The sequence below is a fragment of the Barbus barbus genome (genome assembly GCF_936440315.1).
Source record: "Barbus barbus genome assembly, chromosome: 31".
Classification (NCBI taxonomy): Eukaryota; Metazoa; Chordata; class Actinopteri; order Cypriniformes; family Cyprinidae; genus Barbus; species Barbus barbus.
In genome coordinates, this window is record NC_136759.1 from 26,947,029 (window position 1) to 26,967,469 (window position 20,441).

At 38.8% G+C, this 20,441-nt stretch overlaps 2 protein-coding genes across 2 annotated transcripts; one reads left to right on the forward strand and one right to left on the reverse strand.

The window, feature by feature from the left end:
* Positions 1-256: 256 nt before the first annotated feature.
* Positions 257-2,440, forward strand: LOC306851768 (uncharacterized protein; the record flags this gene model as incomplete). The annotated part of the gene is made up of 3 exons (XM_079388203.1): positions 257-470; positions 1,997-2,231; positions 2,311-2,440. The coding sequence occupies 3 exons, from the start codon at positions 257-259 to the stop codon at positions 2,438-2,440; spliced, it is 579 nt and encodes a 192-aa protein (XP_079244329.1).
* Positions 2,441-3,598: 1,158 nt separating this feature from the next.
* Positions 3,599-19,958, reverse strand: LOC306851769 (guanylate cyclase soluble subunit beta-2-like; the record flags this gene model as incomplete). The annotated part of the gene is made up of 15 exons (XM_079388204.1): positions 19,891-19,958; positions 19,671-19,765; positions 19,402-19,562; positions 18,975-19,074; positions 16,854-16,996; positions 16,597-16,690; positions 16,250-16,353; positions 15,803-16,019; positions 8,282-8,602; positions 5,622-5,770; positions 5,400-5,546; positions 5,084-5,238; positions 4,714-4,925; positions 3,884-4,003; positions 3,599-3,756 (listed from the first exon to the last, which is right to left on the reverse strand). The coding sequence occupies exons 2-15, from the start codon at positions 19,735-19,737 to the stop codon at positions 3,599-3,601; spliced, it is 2,148 nt and encodes a 715-aa protein (XP_079244330.1). The 5' UTR covers positions 19,738-19,765; positions 19,891-19,958.
* Between the last annotated feature and the right edge of the window lie 483 nt (positions 19,959-20,441).

The following is a 20,441-nucleotide window of genomic DNA, read 5'->3' on the forward strand; positions in this document are numbered from 1 at the left end:
TACCTCCATATACACCATTCTGGACAAAGCTAACGAAGGAAACCTAACACTCTGTCTGTGATTAATAAAACATCGTCTCGAGGCCCAAAGGGCCAACCACCCGAACGCTTTCAGCTGTATAAGTGGTGAAAGGCGACATAATCTCCTCGGGACAAGATTTGGACTGAGATTGAACGACGCTGCGGGAGAGGTCCGGTATAAGGGGTGGAAAGAGGACTCTTCATGCTGCACTCGAATGGACGGATAGTCTGGAAGCATGGAGAGCGGACGGAGCTTGGCGCTGGTCATCTCAGAAATGCAGAATGAGATCAGAAAGCTGGAGAGTGAAAACAAAGCTCTCCGTGGACAGCTCGACCGGCCGGCTTCAGCCTTGGACTCAGTGAAGCAGAAGGACGGGTCTCAGGACAGCTCGACCCACGCCAGCCTGAGACGAAACGCGTCCGCACCACAACTTGAAGCACAGTACAAAGGTACATAAATATCTTGTGTTACTCAAACTTTAATAAGCGTGTGTCACATCTTAATCCAGTGGAATGCAAATAAGCAGCCTGACTGTACAATTGACTGTCCCCTTTAGAAATTCTGCTGACTATAAGTAACTTTGCAACTACATGTCAACTAACTCTGATTAGAGTATTAGTAGATTTTAGGTTAGGGTTAGTAGAATAAGATGACAAGTACTTTCAAAGTTACTTATAGTCAGTAGAATATCTGTTGGGAGACCATCACAACAAAGAGACAGAATATTTTAATGACCACTTGCTGACATGTTCTGTAGTTGCAAACTTACAGAAGTAGAATGTGGACAATCAGAATATAGTGTTACGAGTTAAACATACAATTGCTATCAGGTAGGTGTATCTATTTTAGCCAACTAAAAATGCTTACTCAGTGGTGATGTTAAATAACAGTTTTGACTAATGATAAAATAATTTTAAAATAATCTGGATATTACCTGGTAAATAATGTTTTAGAAGCAACCTGACATTTTATATTTACATACATTGCTCTTTTTGTTGTTGTTTTATATTTTCACACTGTGAATGTACGTACAGTAATGCCTTTTGTTTAAATACGGTTCCATAGTAGACCCTAAGGCAAGACTGGGCAACTGTGGCCTAGGCTACGTCTACATTAATCCAGATATATCTGGAAATGGTGTTTTTGTTTCAAAACACTCTCCATCCATACTAGTCTTTTTAAGCATTTTCCAAAAGTTTCTAGTTCACACTGAAATCTCAGAAAACATTATTTTACTGCGTATGTGTAAAAACTCACTGAGATGGTACAGAGAGACCAGACGTTCTTTTGCCACAATCATGTTATCAAAACGTACTGGTGCATCCAGGTTGCACCCAATCACCATTATATGTTTGATCTAAAATGCAAATGCCCTCATGTTCGGCTTCAGGCCATCAAACGCGAGTAAATATTTATGTCATCTTTGCAAAAATGTAATATTAAGATTGTACAAAGTAACATATATATTTAGCAAAACCGGGAAAGTGAATACCACATAACAGGCACATACTGAAAAACAGATTTGAACAATATGTGTCATGTGACTAAACATGCATCATTTTTTTAAACACCTCTGTTATCACAGTCCACACTACAACGCTGTTTTCAAATTTATCCATAAAGAAGAGACTCTTCAAAAACCTCATTTTTTGCAGAACAAAACCCCTATCTGTTTGCAGGCCAAAACTTTGTGGAAAAGAGTAGATGTAGCCCTAGTTTAGCTCCAGCCCTTGTCAAACCTGTCATTTTTAAGCAATTCTGAAGACTGTGGTTAGATTTTTTAGATTGAAAACTGTAGGACCATGGACCGCGAAGGACAGAGTTGCCCACCCCTGCCCATTCATGATAAATACACTGATGAAAATGACATTGATGCAGAGATTTATCTCTTTCCAAACCAGTAATGCCATTAGTCAAGTATTGGTTATTATTCAAAAAGAGGTTATAGTACATGCCTTCTGCTTTATTTCTATAGAAAACATCATTATGACCGTGCGAAGATACTCCATATCGTCAAACTCCATGATCGCAAACTCTCGAAAGAATGAGATTTTGCACAAGCCGAGACGATACGAGGAGACTGTGAACAACAATAAATGGGCAAAACTACATGACGGTTCACACAGCCGTCCTTCTAGTGCCTATTCTAAACCAGACATAGAGAAACTAACCAACAGACATTCCCTTCAGGAGTACGTCAACAAAAACAGGTGAGTTTGGCTTTAGTCGTATGAAATATTAACTAGCACTTAGTAACTTTAATGCTAATTGTTATATCTAACATTTTAGAGCCAAAGTCAAGACGGTAACTTTCCTGTTGCCAGTGGATGACATTTACACCAATCGACCTGTACTGGCCGAGCACCTGTCAGCTCCGAGCACCTGTGAACTCCAAGCAATAGCGGAAACAGACTCATGAAGCCCAAACTAATGGCAGGAAAAACAGAAACACCCACAAAACTGATGCTTGTGAAGCTGACAAAGAGGAAGCACAGTAATGCGGTCAAACTCTATCCCAACGTGTTTTTAGTTGAGTCCTGCAGTGAATTAATACCCACACCTGACCTCAACGCTTTGACTCCTGTTACAGATTTGGTTTCTCAAATGCATCCAGCTAAAGAAACTCAAGTCATCCCATGGTCTCGTACGATGACCTGTCAGTCCCGCTCTGGCGTTTGGATCGGGTGTCTGCTTGTGTGAAGAACCAGTGGAGACATGCGCTTCCCACTCACTATACTGAGTTTGCTGTAATAGTTAGTTCATAGCGCTTTGAATGATGAACATTATTTACATCAGATTGTTCTCCACAAAATCTCCCACTATTTATTCAGTGTTAGCTTGCTCAACTTTAACATAACAGTTTCCTTAAAAACATGTTTAAAGTGATAGTTGTCCCAAAAATTAAAATGAAAATTGTCATTCTCAAGTTGTTCCAAAGCAAAGGAAGATATTTTGAAGAATGCTGGTAACCAGACAGCTGACGGTAACATTGACTTCCGCAGTATTTTATTTTATTTTTTCCATACTATAGAAGTCAGTGGCTACCGTCAATTGTTTGATTACCAATGTCTTTCTAAAATATATTCTTTTGTGTTCACCGTAAGAAAGAAACTCATACAGGTTTGAAACAACTTGAGGTTGAGTAAATGATGATAGAAATTTCATTTTTGGGTGAAATATCCCTTTAAATAAAAACTGTTATTAAATCATATTAAAAATGTATTAAAGCAGTGACACTTTTGCTACAAGGAAGAGAAAGCCAAAGGAAGGTTTACACATTATTATGATTATTTAGTTAAGATAATGAAATTTTACATTTTATTTTACACTCCTGAAATCAATTATCAGTTCACTTCACTGTTTAAACCAAAGGTAAAACAAAGCCCCTCATTTGTGAAATTAATCATGAGAAAATAGTCACACCTAAAGGCTAAAAACAGAAATATTTATCTCATGAGGTGTAGAAAACACTTCAAAAATAGTTTCGTACATGACCATTAACCATTTTCCATATTAACAGCTTAGGTCATTATATTAAACTCTTGAGAGTTACAGTGTAACATATTCAAGGATCAGGTCAGAATAACAAGCAGAGCCTAGTGTGAACATGTTTGCTGCGTTTATCAGCTGAAGGTTTCTTATTCTCGGTCTTGTTGGGTGTGCCGTCCTTCTTGAGCTCAGAGGGCTCGTCCTCACCGTAAAGACTCCCATAACTCTCCGAATCTCGTGGTTTACCTGTTAGTAATTAGAGCAGTCAATGTGAATAAGCACTGTCAGTGCACCCTTTTGTTATCAATAAAACTTACTTTTTTTAAACAGTTGTATTACATTTTTTAATTTCTACTGTACTGCATGGTGATACCTGTTATAGTGCTCTGCTCAGGTTCAGTAAATCGTGTGGGAGGTTTGCTCTCTGTTGGACTATCTCCATATTTCATTGGTACCATTGGAAAACTGTCTCCTTTCTGTAGTCTCTGGGTAGCTTTGAGGGAGAAATAGACGAGGAAGAAAACAGAGGACAGTTTTTTCATTATTAATTTATTCATAAAATGTTCTTAATTTATTAAGCCACATTCATTTTTTTTTCTTTCTTTCTTTATAATTCTTTTCTATGGGAGGGAAATGCTTAACATGAGACGGCACATTGCTTTCATGTTCTGGGCTCCTCTGCCTGCATTGTACTTTTAAAAAGGCAAAGAATATCCACGTAGCTTTAAGGTGAATGTAATATTAGTCATATCAACATTAGTTATTGTTCATTTTCAAAGTGTAGTTGGTCATTTAAATGTTTGTTTTATAAATGAAAAGTATCTGTATCAGTATCGGTGATACTGGTCCTGTATTTACTCGGTATCGGATTGATACCAAAATTTGCCCACACCTAGTCTCCACTATTTTGTTGTTCCCTCGCTTTAGTTTTGTTTTCTACTGTGATAGAACAGCTCCGGCCAGAACTGCCACCTTGTGGAACAACTGATTAGTGCAAAATCAAGTCAATGTGCATGAATGCGTAGTTACAAAAATCGGGTGGTGCACGTACAATACGTGCACAATAGTCTTGTGACAAAATTTGTGTGCACCCTCACGCAAAAACTAAAGTATACTTTGGGCTTAAGAATGTATAGTGGGACACCAATATGTATGTTGTTTCTTATGACTGGTAACCAAACAATAAAGAGACATTCAACCGACCTTCTAATGCTGGCCTATAGTGAAGTAGCTGTGAAGCTCGTGTAGAATGATTCATCTTCCTGTCTGAGTCAGTGTTGGGCACCAAAAGCCCCATGATCTCACTCTCTGTGACTTTTTGGTTCCTCTGCAGGAAGTAGGTGCACATTTTTCCTTTTCCTTTTACCTCTATCTCTCCACGGTCCTCCATCTGATAGCCTTTATTTCTTAGAGCACTGGTAATAAGAATTCAGCCAAAGAGATTTAAGTCAAGATTCTTATCTAAAGTCAAGTATCAATCTACTTTAATGCTTATATATACTGTATCTTTACAGTGCCAAACAGAGATTATTTGTAGTAACTAAGACAGAGGACATATTTTTGTGCTTCTCACTGATAAACACTGGGACTGAGGTGGATTTTGTTAGGCAGTCCATGACTCTCCATTCGGGAGGCTGTATTAACTGTGTCTCCAAACAAACAATACCGAGGCATCTTCTCACCAACCACCCCTGCCAAGACCGGTCCGCTATGCAAGCCCACTCGAATCTGGGACACAAAACTCCAAAAATCAATTCCAACTCTTTTCTAAATCCCCAAAACAGCTGGGGATGAAATGTCAATTACAGGAAAGCAGGTACACTTTGAGGTTACAGGCTGAAACACTGAACTCAAGGTTGAAGCATTAATCAAAGATAACCCTCAATCACCTGAATAGGGCCACCAGTCACAGGGTTAGTGACCTCTTTTGCAGCTATGATCATGCCCAGGGCGAAGTTAGCCACACGCTCAGTGTGACTTGACATTGGGATGGGCACACCACCGACAACCATGTAAGCATCTCCAATTGTCTCAACCTGCAGAACACATTGCAACACTTATTAAAATCAATAGTCTTATATTTAAGAAGAATCCTCAAGACTAATGCTTACCTTGTAAACATTGTGTACAGTGGTAAGGCGGTCAAACTTCAGGTACATGGAATTGAGCATGGAAACAATCTGGATGGGTTCACACTCAGAGCAGATGTTAGTGAAGGTCACCACATCGCTGAAGAGAACGGTGCACTCTTCAAACTCACCTAAAAGAAAAGCAATGTCAAATTAAGATGTGATCCTTGGTAAGGAAAAAAATTATGAAATAATATGAGTTATTCTTCCAAGACCTGTCTATCTTTGGGTCTGTTTGTTTAAAGGAAAGTAATAAACAGTTTATTGTATAACCTTAACCAGAAAAAAAGACTTTATGAATTATGTGGGACGTTTAATTACAAACAAGACCAATGTACACTGGGACTCTTATTAAGAAATGTCTATGCATTACTGCTTCCACCTGTTCATTCACAAAGATAAACACAAAAACCTCAGAAATACATCACAATATGGGAGTAAAGTCAGTCGCAACTTCTGGATGCGACAACTATTTTTAACCTCTTCCTCAACGAATGTGTTGTTTTCACATGTTTTAAATAATCCCTCATGATTCCTGTCCCCAAAACCCCTGTCCTTTCTCTTTGGACTCTGTTGTCATGTAGCACTCACTTTTACAGTGATTACGCTCTTTGAAAAAACTGATCAGAGCCTACATCTACTCCTCCCTTCCCAGCTGCCTGGACCCATCACAGTTTGCATACTGATCCAACAGGTCCACAGATGCCACGATTAACCACACCCTACACGTTTCCCTTTCCTACCATGATCAGAGGAAAAGGAACTACATGCAGATGCTGTTAGTAGATTACATCTCTGGTTTTAACACCATTGTTTCTTCACAAATTCACAATAAACGTTAGAACCTTGGACTGAACCCTCCTTCCTGACTAGATGCCCCCAGGTGCTTTAATCCCTTGACACCAGCAACTGCACAACCAAACACAGCTCCAGCAAATCATGGAAAATGTTAACTTTGCCAACATCAAAGTGGCCTCATCACTAATATTGACAAGAAGGCCTACTTAGAGGATGTGGACATCCTAACAATCTCCTCCTGAATGCCACCCAGACTAAAGAGATTATCATCAATTAGGGGGGTAAGAAGGTGAGAAACTACAGTTCCTGGTGACCAACGTGGCTGCTGTCGAGAAGGTGACCAGCTTCGAATACCTTGGGGTCCATCTCACAGAAGATCTCTGCTGGACAACACACAAACAGCTTGATGAAAAGGGTGCATCAGCACCTCTACCACTTATGACACCTGGACAGGTTCAAGGTCTCCCACAGAAGGCTGAGGGCTTTCTATACTGGGGCTGTGAAGAGTACTCTCACAGATACCTGGTTTGGAGGTAACATGGCCTAAGGTACCATGGCCCAAGACATCACATGTTTAGATGATTGGATTGTAATGCAGTTCATAGTTAAGGGAAGAAGAAGGTGGGAACCGGCAGACATTTGTCAAAACTCACAGGTTACCTTCATAAACATAAACAAAACCACAACTAAAATGTCCCAGGCCTTGTCCTCTTTCATCATTCACTATCGGCACTCCTCCTTTTATTCTTTTGGAGCTCCACTGTGGGACTCGAGACTGGTGAGTGCCACAGGTGTTGCTCATTATCATTCACTCCACCTGCTTCACTCCGCTCCCACGGCTTTTGGCCCCACCCTAATCGTCACACGGATGTTTGGATGACACATGAGCTGCAACTATACCTATTCCTCAACTATTCTCTCTAGACAGCACTTTGGCATAAGCAACTTCAGTACACACCATAAGTTCATAGTGCTCTTGTAGAAGGGGTTGCTGATCTCTGCATTATTAGAGTGTTAATGTGTTATACTATGTCTTAGAAACAGTTTGAAGTCCATTTTGTCCAGCATGGACTGAATTACACCAAGGTAATGCATATAGAAGAACAAATTCTAAGCCAAAGTTGCCCTAGAGCAGTACTTCACAAACCTGTTCATGGGACCCCCAACCACTGCATATTTTGCACGTCTCCCTCATTTAACACTCCTGATTCAACTCTTGATTCAATTGTTGAATCTTGCTGTGCATTTGTAATTTTTATGCCCTCAAACCTGTTATCCACTCTTTGCTGAAGAATTCCTTCTGGGCAACCTGAGAGGTGCTTGTGTAATTACTGGATAGAAATCAAATTTGAAATATTGTTGTGAATCAAAAAAGGACTGTGTCTGTGCAACTTTCAGATTATACTCAACCACGGATGATTGTGAATGGACTAGTTTGACATATGCACAGTACCTAGTGAACTCTTCTAAACATTCCAAACCTTGTTTATGCATTGGTGTATGCACATCATCCACACAGACACAAAAAAGCGGAGTGTAGCAAATGTGAATAAGTAGAATTAAGAATTTAAAAGGAATGACTGCCTAGCTTTAGACTAGGAGTTTTCAAAGTTCAGCTCCTAACTTGATCAAACTCACCTGCATGTAACTTTCTAGTGATCCTGAAGACCCTTATTAGATTGTTTAGGTGTGTATGATTATGATTGGAGATAAACTGTGCAGGAAAGTGGACCTTGAGAGCTAGAGTTGAGCTTCACACTATAAGGCACACTTCTGTTGTCTCACAAAAACCATACTTATTGCATTTTCTGCTCTCCAACCATCCATCTTTCTCTTTGATTCACCTGCCTCCACTCTCTTGCCCTCTTTCAGCTGGTTGGCCACATGTTTGGGCAGCATGGCATACAGTAGATTCTCCGTCTTCTGCTTTTCCTCCTCAAGGTGTTTTGAGAGCTGATGCAGCTCTTCCTTTTTTCGTTCTAGCTGGTTGGAGAGCTCCATCTCCGCCAGTCGCTGCTGGTTGAGCAGGATCAGGTCACGTGTAGCGTCATGTGGAGCAATATCAGAGAGGTGCATGCAGTGCTCCTCCAGCTCCTGCAAGCTGCGAAGTAATGGTGATGCTATGTACAGCATGCAACGCAATGGAGGCATCCATAACATTTGTCCTGGGAGAAGGAAGTAAGAAAAAGACAAGCTTATTTGATACTCCCTAAAGGTACAAAAATGTGTGAGGTGGACACAATGAGATGAAAAGAGGAGACTGGTAAGTAAGGGATAATCAACGGCTAGCCGTGCATTAAAGGATCTTAAAGGTATCATGTGATTTCTATTTTTCCTTTTCTTTAGTGTGTTATGTAGCTGTTTGTACATGTATAAGATCTGCAGAGTTACAAAGCTCAAAGTCTCCCACAAATGGATTTATTCTATCTAAAAGAAAAGGCTGATCCAGACCGGACTAAAACGCCTCATTCAAACACACCCCCACATGTCTACATCACGATGTGGAAATATTTGCATAATGCAGCCCAAACGTTCACGCAAAGAAAGAAGCCGTGGTTTCAGTAACCGTAGTAGTGTTGATGCAGCCAAGTTAGGGAGACGCTGTGTGTTTCTGTGCAAACGCAAAAGCACTTTATTTGGCCTTCCGAAAGTAGATGCATTTAGGAAACAAGATTACTTGCAACACAACAGCACAACCCATATGTTCGAATTTGTGCAACAAATTTTATGGACAGTTTCGTGAACCTTGGAGAGTACAAGTCTGGCTGTGCACTTGGATACTTGGATACTTGGATATTTAAAAAAAAAAATGGTTAAGTTCCGACTTTGCTCTGACAATCGGGTAGTGATGTTACGTTCGTGAACGAATCGTTCTTTTTGAACGAATCTTTTAGGTGAACGAATCATTCTCGTTCACGTAATCCATTGACTCATATTTCTCGTTCACTGAAATTCCTCCCTCCACCGCAGCGCGCCGCTATTGCGCGCATGCGTAGCTCTGGACCGTTTCATCTGTCAAAGAATGACTAAACCTCGAGCCAATAGCCTTCGAGTATGATACGAGGACGGAGCATGTGATTTGTTGAATCTAGTGAACGAATACGCCCTTCATTGAGTTGCTTTGAGTTTGAAAGAGTCAAATGAACTGTTACATACATACATCTCGTCTCATTATTACGTTCGTCGTTCGAACAACTGGTTCTTTGTTTTATTTTTTTATATTATTGTTTTATTTATTATTTTTTTATTTTATTTATCATTTTGTTTTATTTATTTATATTATTGTTGTTTTATGTTTGAACAGTTACATACTTTTAAATAAAAAAATATTTCATTATGTTAGTCATGTCATGTACTTTTGTTTGTTTAAAAACTGTGAAACATAAAAAAATATGGCAGTATTGATTATTTGCGTCACGTCATCCCATCTCATTTGCGTCACGTGACTCACGTCAGCAAATAGCATTTCAGCTCGGGTTTAGAAGGGGCATGTAATTGGTTGGATCGAACGAACGAATATAATAGCATCATTGACCGAGATGGCTCTGTTTTGAGTCTGAACGAGAGAGAGATCTCCCGTTCGTGAACGAATTGAACGAACTGGTAGCTATACCTAGTTCGTTGACCGGGTAGGTCGGCCATTCTGTCAATCTAGTTCATCAATCAGCAGAAAGCGGATGCAAAGCACAGGTATCCGTGCTGTGCACGCTTGTTTATATTCATATTTTACATACAGAATAACTCCTCGTTTAACATAATCTCAGATTTGAACGTGTAAATCTCTGCCTAAACAATTAAATGTTAACTAGCCTAGTATGCAAACAAATAAAAAAACACTTGTGCTTTGGTCATCCGAAAAGAGTGTAATTTAAAAGATAAAAAGAGTAATGACTTTGATCACTTATTTAGACTTATTTTATTCATTTAATGAGAAGGGCACACTTTTTAATGAAGCCAAATCGGTTTTTATTTTGTAACAAGTAAATACGTTAGTTGAACAACACATTTTGCCGCACATGCTGACGTATTTGTGTAATATGGAAAAATGGTCACTGAACGAATTAGTGAACGAATCTGAACGAATCATTTTGGTGAACGAACGAAAAATGAACGAGTCTCTGGAAAGAATCAAAATTTCCACCACTACAATCTGGCGCTTCTGAATCAGCGACTGTAAGTATGTTTTGTTATTAGTTTAAGCATTTGATATTGACTGTTCAAATGCAGAGTTTTGTGTCACGCGTACGTGCGTGCGTGTGTATGTGAGAGAGAGAGAGAGGGTCACATTACAGTGGAGTCAGCTTTCTTAATCGCGGCTTGTGTGCAAATACATATGAGCACCATCACTGTGTCTGTCATGGACCTCTGTTCCCCTCTCGGGCTTGAACTGATGGTAAAACTAAGGATATTATTAACCTTCTTAATAAATCTGAAGCTCGCGTTTGTGGTAAGGGGCGTTACATTTCCGACGCATGCTTTTGGTGTTCGGCCAATCACAATGCACTGGGTCAGCTGGCCAATCAGAGCAGACTGTCCTTGTCGGAAGGACGGGCTTTGTAGAAAACAATTTTTGAACATTAAAGCATGACAACATATTTTGTTACACCAAATACACAAATAACGATCTTTAAAATAGCATCATATGATCCCTTTAATGCACGACGTGGAGGCAAAGAACCACCCGACGCGAAGTGCATTAAAAACCTTTAATGCACGGCTAGCCGTTGATTACCCCGCTTATTCCATGGTCATTTTCCAAGTAATAGACAAGTTAAAACTTGTCTTGCTCTTTGCAGCGCAATATTTGACCAAGTGGGTAAAAATGACAGTTATTTTCTTCAGTTACAGCTCGTTAGCCAGCTTCAAATCAGACACAGAGATGAAGTAGTGAGGTAAGACCACATTTATTTGAATGAATTATAGCATGTATTTCAATGAATTATCGATCATTCGAGAGAGCGAGAGAGAGAGAGCGAGAGAGAGAGAGCGAGAGAGAGAGAGGAGAGTTGTGTGTACCTGCTTGCTGCGTCTGCACATCTCTCTCTACAAAAAAATACTTCAAAACATTTTATTTGATCACCTCATTGCTGGGGAATATAATGTTGCAATCTAGTTTCTACAGTCGTGGTCAGAATTATTGGCACCCTTGGTAAATATGATCAAAGAAGGCTCTGAAAATAAACCTGCATTATTAATCCTTTTGATCTTTTTTTTTTTTTTTAAATCACAAAAACCTTTCATTGAACTAACCCATTAGTTCAATGAAAATCTCATTATGAAATAAATGTTTTTCTAAAATACACGTTGGACACAATTATTGGTACCCCTAGGAATTCTTATGAGTAAAATATCTCTGAAGTATATTCCCATTCATATTCACAATTTTGAGCACTCCAGGGTGATTATGAACATGAAATCATCCAGCCATGGCTTCCTGTTTCACAGAAATATAAATAGGAGGGAAAACAAAGACCAAATTCCCTTAATCATCCATCACAATGAGAAAAACCAAAGAATATATTTCTGATGTGCAGCAAAAGATAATTGAGCTTCACAAATTAGTGAAGTGGCTTTAAGACAAGAGCTAGAGCAGTGAAAATCCCCATTTCCTCCATCAGGGCAATAATTAAGAATTTCCAATCAACAGAAAAAGTTACGAATCTGCCTGTAAGAGGACGTGTGTCTATATCGTCCTAGTGCACAGTGAGGAGGAGAGGTTGAGTGGCTAAAGACTCTCCAAGGACCACAGCTGGAGAATTGCAGAAAATAGTTGAGTCTCGGGGTCAGAAAACCTTTAAAAAAATTGTCAAACAGCCCCTACATCACCACATGTTGTTTGGTTTCAAGAAAAATGATCCTCGCTCAAAAACAAACTCCAGCATATTCAGTTATCAGACACGACTGGAACTTCAAATGGGACTGACTTCTATGGTCAGATGAAACTAAAACATGAGCTTTTTAGCAGCAAACACTCAAGATGGGTTTGGTGAACACAAGAATAAAAAGTACCCCATGTGTACAATGAAATATACTGCTGTATTTTTGATGTTGTGGGCCTATATTTCTGCTGGAGGTCCTGGATATCTTGTTTAGACACATGGCATCATGGATTCTATCAAATACCAACAGATAAAAAATCAATAAGTGACTGACTCTGTTAGAAATCTTATAATGGGCCATGTTTGGATCTTCCAACCATACAATAATCCAAACACAAACCTCAAAAATAACACAAAAATGGGTCACTGGGCACAAAACCAAGCTTCTGCTGGCCATTCCAGTCCTCTGACCTGAACCCTGTAGAAATGAGTGAGGTGAACTGAAGAGAAGAAGCACCGTCATGGAGCTGTGAATCTAAAGGATCTGGAGAGATTCTGGATGAAGGAATGGTCTCTGATCTCTTGTCAGGTGTTCTCTAACCTCATCAGGCATTATAGCAGAACATTTAGAGCTGTTAAACTGGCAAATGGAGGTTTCAAAAAGTATTGAATAAAAGGGTGCCGTTAATTGTGGCCAATGTCTATTAGAGAAAAACATTTACTTCATAAGATATTTTCCCCCATTTGAAATTCTTAAAAATGTAAATAAAAAATCAAAAGGATTAACAATGCAGATTAATTTTCACAGCCTTCTTTGATCATATTTACCAAGGGTGCCAATAATTCTGACCACGACTGTATCTTTTATTTTATTAATAAAAATCTCGGGGATGTGTTGGAAGTTTATGTGTGTGTGCAGCACAATCTGCGATCTCTCTCTCTCTGTGTGTGTGTGTGTGTGTGTGTGTGAGTGAGTGATGCATGTTGGTTAATGTGCATCAATTAAATCAGCGCATTAATATGGAACGGTGATTAAACTGACTTGGAACTACCTGTGCATTAAACTGTTATACTACATACCTGCCAGCCAATCAGAATCCAGTATTCAGACAGACCATGGAATAATCAGAATTAACATGCAGGCACGACAAGTCATTTCTTATTGTATATTTTAATTTTATTCAAATTTGGCCAGTGTGGCATCAATTCTCAATTAAAGGGGTCATCGGATGTGACATACACTTTTACGAGTTGTTTGAACTGAAATGTGTGTTGGCACAACCACCATATAATGATAAAAATCCATCCAGTGTTTTGGGGGGGTTTTTCTCTCATTAAATCATTTCCCCTTTCTCATATCAAGCCATTCTCAGATGCCTGTCTGTGTGACATCACACAGACCCAGGCCCCTCCCATGATTCTTGATTGACACTAGTGTTTTACCTTAGACCCGCCCTGATTGAGCTGTCATCAGTCCGCCATTGTTTCGATGAGAAAATGTAGACAAGAATGGCTCCTAAGCAAATTTTGTTTTTTTGTTGTTGGATGTAATAATGAACATAGCAGTCATCACTTACTCCTGACATCTGAGCCGCTGAAGAAACAGTGGATTATGTTTGTTTTTGACGGGAATGCACCCTCCGATCTGCCTAAATGTGTTTATGTTCACGCGAGTCATTCGTGATCCAGCCTCACCTACAGAAGAAGTGAGTATAAGGTTCTTTCATGAATCTTTGCAAATTACCTTTTCTAATAACGTGCTAGTTAGCAAGTTAAGTAAACAGTCTCGCGAGAATGGCACATCACCCCACGGAAGAGAGGGGCAGAGTCAGCAGAGCTCATTAGCATTTAAAGGAACATTGCTGAAAACAGAGCTGTTTTGACAGGGTAAAAAGGGTGTCGTTTTACACTACCATTGAGAAATTTTAACCAAAGTATGTTAAAGACTTTTCATTAAGACCCTAATGAATCATATCAACTTGTGAAAAATGGGCATCCGATGACCCTTTAAGTGTGTGCTCGACAACTGCATTTAAGTTCTAATTCTGTGACAGCTTAAGAACTTCTGCCTCTCTTCAAGATCCCTTGCCACAGCAACCACAAGTAACAGGTAAATCAGCAATAGCCCTCCATTATGCTTAACAACAAGCTAGTCTGGCATTGACAAGGTGGTAAAAAGCACCACCAAAAATTTTATTTTTTAAATGTTATATATAGCTACTAGGGCTGTATACCTTGGAGAACCTGGCGATACGATACATACCTCGATACACAGGTCACGATTCGATACGTACCTCGATACAGAGCTGTCTCGATACGATTTGATACAATGTGACACGATTCGATACGATTCAATAAAAATACATGGGCCAGAGCCAATTAGTTAATGCTGAACACATTTACTCAACAAACAGAACTCTGCATTTTTCTTCAATTTATTGAAGACAAAAGTGCATTATAACAAAGTGCATTTTGCTTAAATATTTGCAACTTTAAGTGCTCTGATTAATTGTACACAAATTGTATTAATCTGGAAATTACCACAAGTCAACATTTAACTTTCCAAGGGTACAGTCTGAGCTCACACAAGCACAAAATCTTCTTCTTATTATTCTTAACTTCTTATTAAATCTGCTTATAATTCTTTTTTGTGACACCATGTACTGCCATAACATATTTCACTATGAAATCGCTTAAATGCTACATCTTGCTTTAACATTTTCCATGAGTTTTTTTAAACTCGCGGGGGCGCCGCTGCGCCCCCTAATGGCCGGGCGGAGTATCGATACTAAGGGCTAGAATATCGATACTGTATCTTTTTTTATTATATCGGTATGTATCTAAGAATCGATATTTTGAGCACACCCCTAATAGCTACATAATATAGTTAAGCAATACCGATTTCAATAAAATACAGATTAATTATATAAACTGACTAGTTTTAGAAATATTCTCAATTTTGACTCTTCTTGCTCTATCTTTAATAAAAATCATTCCAAACAAGGCAGAAGTTGCATCTCACAAAAACACACAGCAGTGTTTCATTTTTGAATGAATCGGGTCAATGTCTGTGTGACATCAAAAATATATTTGATTTAAAAATAATCAAATATACAGACTGTACAATATGCGGGGTTGGTCTTAAAAGCATCTACACTATTATTCAGGAAGTTGATGGTTCAGAATTCATTCTTCAAAGACAGTGGTTATTAAATCTGTTCCTGGAGCTCCCCCATCTGTGCACATTTTGTATGTCTCCTTAATCAAAGACACATGTTAGAAATCCCATGACCTGAAGACATTCATAATGTACAGACTTATAGAGCAGCTACAGAAACAGGGTTGGGGATTTGTATGCAGTGTTTCCCACACCACTTCATATATATACAGTATATATCATTTCAATGAATAGTGCTCATATAGGGGAAACAGAATTTTAGACAGAACAGCAATAATAATAAGGTATAATTGGCTAAAGTAGTGTAATACAGAATTAAGAATAATAAAAGACATACATGAAGTCATCACCTTTTCTAGAATTCTCACCTCTCAGTTCTAGCATGGGTCTCTCTCTCAAAGCCAAAGGCATTCTGTCTCTTCGTGTCCGCAAAACAAAATGGCTATTAATGAACTTGCGGATGCTGCAGATGTTGAAAGTCACCTGTGGATGCTGGATGTTGAAATATTGATCCAGCTGGCCGCACCTGCTCTGTAACCCTGGCACGATTCTCTGAATAGTCACCCCGGCCTGTCTGACCTGGAGCTGAACGGATGCATTGAGTAAAAGATGAAAGAAGAAAAGAGCAATGATAACAATGTTCAAACTATTCAGCGCTCAGCAATGCAGAACATTTTAAATACAATGCTTTCAAACTATGTCCTCATTCATATCATCAACACCTCTGTCACAACTGGCAACGTTCCATATTTAAATAAGCAAGAAATGTTGTGATTTCAGATTTTAAAGAAAAAATGTCCTTAATCATCCCTTACTTCTTCATCAAACACAATGTGGAAAGGAAAGGCATTGCAAAATGTCTTCAGATCAATGCACAGATTATCTGGATACACAGGCTCAAATGCCCTTAAAGTTTTACCTGAGGATGAAAAAAAAATCTAATGAATCCCCAATACATACACCTAGAAATACAAAATTTCAAACTACATTTACTATATTCATTATATAGAAAATGTATGAATGTTGCTGATAACGAGTCAGAAAATCAGTTAAAAAATAATTTAGCTTTACTGACTGCTCAGTTAAGAGTTATATTTAACTAGATTTCAAATAATACATTTGTTGTATCTCATAAAACAAATAATTGTATGCACATCTTTACCCTTTTCTGGATGCACCAAGTTTCTGGCTGTGTCCCAGTCATTTTTTTCTACATGATTTAGAGATTTCTTCTGCAGGGACCTTTCAGGAAACTCCTGGAAAGACAACAGAGGTGTATTTTTCAGTAACCTGTATAAACCCAAACAAAACACTAATTCTCAGTACTGTATATATACGGTTGTATATAACTATGAAATCATTAAAGCTTGAGGATACAAATACTTAAACATATACTTTAAACGCATTTTCAGTGCATACTTTGTCTAAGAACACTGGGCTTTGGGTGATGAGGAAAACAATATGCTCTTTTTTTCCCATCCTCTCGACTTCCTCGATCTGGTTCACAATTTCCATCTTTATATTGCTGTTGAAGAAGTCTTTGGCTACAGCTCCGATGATACCTATACAGCATTAGAAATCAGTTAACAAGAAAATCTGATTAATTCCTGATTTGTTATTGTATACAGCGGTGGCTAAAATGATTAGAAAACTATTATTTTCACCAGCTAAAAATGGTTTTAAGTCAGCTTGTCGATCTTTTCTATCTGATCTGATCATCACCAAGTCTGGAATGACATGAAGAACAAACTGAGACAGACTAAATCCAGAAGAACCGTGTCTCCAAGACGCTTCAAGAAAGCTACCTGCAAAGCTCCTGAGAAACAAGTGCACCGAGGACAAAAGCTGCTTTAAACAAACCAAATTTCTTCATGATATTCCAGATATGATGATGATCAGATCAGATCTCTGTGTGGAGCACAAAAATCTCAATGCATTATTAAAATTAATGGCAAAATGAATGTTTGGAAATGTAAAAACTAACTACAGCAAAAGTTAGAAATAACTGACTTAAAACCATTTTTAGTTGGTGAAAACAGTGGGGGTATAAATTTTATTTGATCCTCTGCTGAACTTTTACGTTTGCCCACTGACAAAATGATCAGTCTATAATTTTAATGGTAGGTTTATTTGAACACTGAGAGACAGAATAACAATAAAATCCAGAAAAACGCATTTCAAAAAAGTTATAAATTGATTTGCATTTTAATAAGTATTTGATCCCCTATCAGTCAGCAAGATTTCTGGCTCCCAGGTGTCTTTTATACAGGTAAGGAGCTGAGATTGGAGCACTCTCGTAAAGGGAGTCTCAGCTTGTTAACTGTATAAAAGGCACCTGTCCACAGAAGCAATCAATCAATCAGATTCCAAACTCTCCACCATGACCAAGACCAAAGAGCTGTCCAAGGAGGTCAGGAACAAGATTGTAGACTGGGGCTCCATGCAAGATCTCACCTCGTGGAGTTTCAGTGATCATGAGAACGGTGAGGAATCAGCCCAGAACTACACGGGAGGATCTTGTCAATGATCTCAAGGCAGCTGGGACCATAGTCACCAAGAAAACAATTGATAACACACTACGCCGTGAAGGACTAAAATCCTGCAGGGCCAGCAAGGTCCCCCTGCTCAAGAAAGCACATGTACATCCCGTCTGAAATTTGCCAATGATTCAGAGGAGAACTGGGTGAAAGTGTTGTGGTCAGATGAGACCAAAATTGAGCTCTTTGGCATCAACTCAGCTCGCTGTGTTTGGAGGAGGAGGAATGCTGCCTATGACCCCAAGAACACCATCCCCACCGTCAAACATGGAGGTGGAAACATTATGCTTTGGGCGGGGGGGGACAGGACAACTCCACTGCATCAAAGGGACGATGGACAGGGCCATGTATCGTCAGGGCCAGGGCATTGAAGCCAGGCAGGGCATTGAAAATGGGTCGTGGATGGGTATTCCAGCATGACAATGACCCAAAAGACACGGCCAAGGCAACAAAGGAGTGGCTCAAGAAGAAGCACAGTAAGGTCCTGGAGTGCCATCCAGTCCTAGCCAGTCTTCAGCCCTTAATCCCATTGAAAATCTGTGGAGGGAGCTGTAGGTTCGAGTTGACAAACGTCAGCCTCGAAACCTTAATGACTTGGAGAGTATCTGCAAAGAGGAGTGGGACAAAATCCCTCCTGAGATGTGTGCAAACCTGGTGATCAACTACAAGAAACGTCTGACCTCTGTGATTGCCAACAAGGGTTCTGCCACCAAGTACCAAGTCATGCTTTGCGAGGGGGTCAAATACTTATGTCACTCATTAAAATGCAAATCAATTGATAACTGTTTTTGAAATGCGTTTGTCTGGATTTTTTGTTGTTGTTGCTGTTATTCTGTCTCTCTCTGTTCAAATAAACCTACCATTAAAATTATAGACTGATCATTTCTTTACCAGTGGGCAAATGTACAAAATCAATAGGGGATCAAATTATTTTTTCCCCCCACTGTATAGGGCTGATTACAAATGGTTATAGATAGATAGATAGATATCAGTAATTGTTTACCAGGAACGATATGACAAAGACCTTGTCGGTCTGAGTAGTAGTGTAACAGCAAAGTGCCATCATTGTTTTTTTCTACACGGAATGATGGTGCATTCATTTCCTAAAATAAAATAAAGACAACAGAGATTTACTATATCAATTTTGCACATAAGAAAGAGCTCTCTAAAGGTTTTGTAGTTCTTCTCACAAGATAATCACAAGAATAAATATTTATAACTAATTCTGAATGCATGAATCAATGAATGAATGATTGAATGAATCAATCACAAATTCAGGAAAAGTATTATTGAGTGAGAAAAAAGGTCTTATTTGGCACATCAAAAGTGCGCTATTCATTCTGGATTAACAAATAAATTATGAAACAGGGTCTTTGATCGAAATTCTCCTCAAGATGTTTATGAGAATACTAATGTCCTGCTCACTCGACCTTGTAGGAAAGAGAGAGATAGCCGTGCAGCGCGTCCAGATTCTCCATAAACTCAAACAGATTTCCTCCAAGGGTGCGCAGCATATGATCATATCCGGACCTTTTGCAGAACTCAAAAAAATATTCTCCAAACTGCCCCAGCACCACACTTGGCTCAAGGTCTTTGGATAAACAAACAAAATTGTACATCAAGAGCAACCAATGCACTTCTAATAAATACTGGACACTCAGAAAATCAGACCAAGTCTTAAGAAGTGAAAGTGCTTTACCGAGCATCTTGCAGGCCTCTGTCACTAACTGCATGGTGATGTTATCTGTGTACACTTCATAAGTCATGAAAGTGTCTTGAACTCTTGCTGCATCCCTGCGAAAATCCCACTAAATCAGTATTTTTCTCCATATGATTGTATAAGGCAATTTCACAGACGTTAATACAATCTCTTGAAAAAATCTGTGCAAAATAATCAATTCAGTGTTATGGATGCTCACCTGAGTTTGTCCCACGTCTCTTCTCCAAATCTGTCAATCACCAGAGACTTCAAACATGTGTTGATGAACCCATACTGGACATTAGAGGTAACTGCATTTAGACATTTGATGTTTTGTAGCTAGAGCTAGCTACTGAATATTGAATTAACATTTGCAATAATAAGACACATGCTAGTTGTCACAAGAATTATATTTCAGTTTTGGAGTCAACGTTCTGTTACACAATGTGTGATTTTTTCTACAAGTGGTTTCAAACATTTAACTCAAAAACTTAATTTGTAAGTTTAATCTATAGATTTTTTCCCACATTTTTTATATATATATATATATATATATAATGTCAGGTTGGGGAAAGTATTTTATTTTGGGTGCATACGTTTGCACACATATTGCAAAATCATTTAAAAAATACCATGGACCATAAAAAGTGCATTTTGCTTGTTATTCACAGTCCTGATTAAATAATAACTGAATGAACAAATCCTTTTTTTTTCAGCATAAAGTTCTTTTCATCAGTGGACTGATATTGACTACCCCTTCTCAAGGCATAT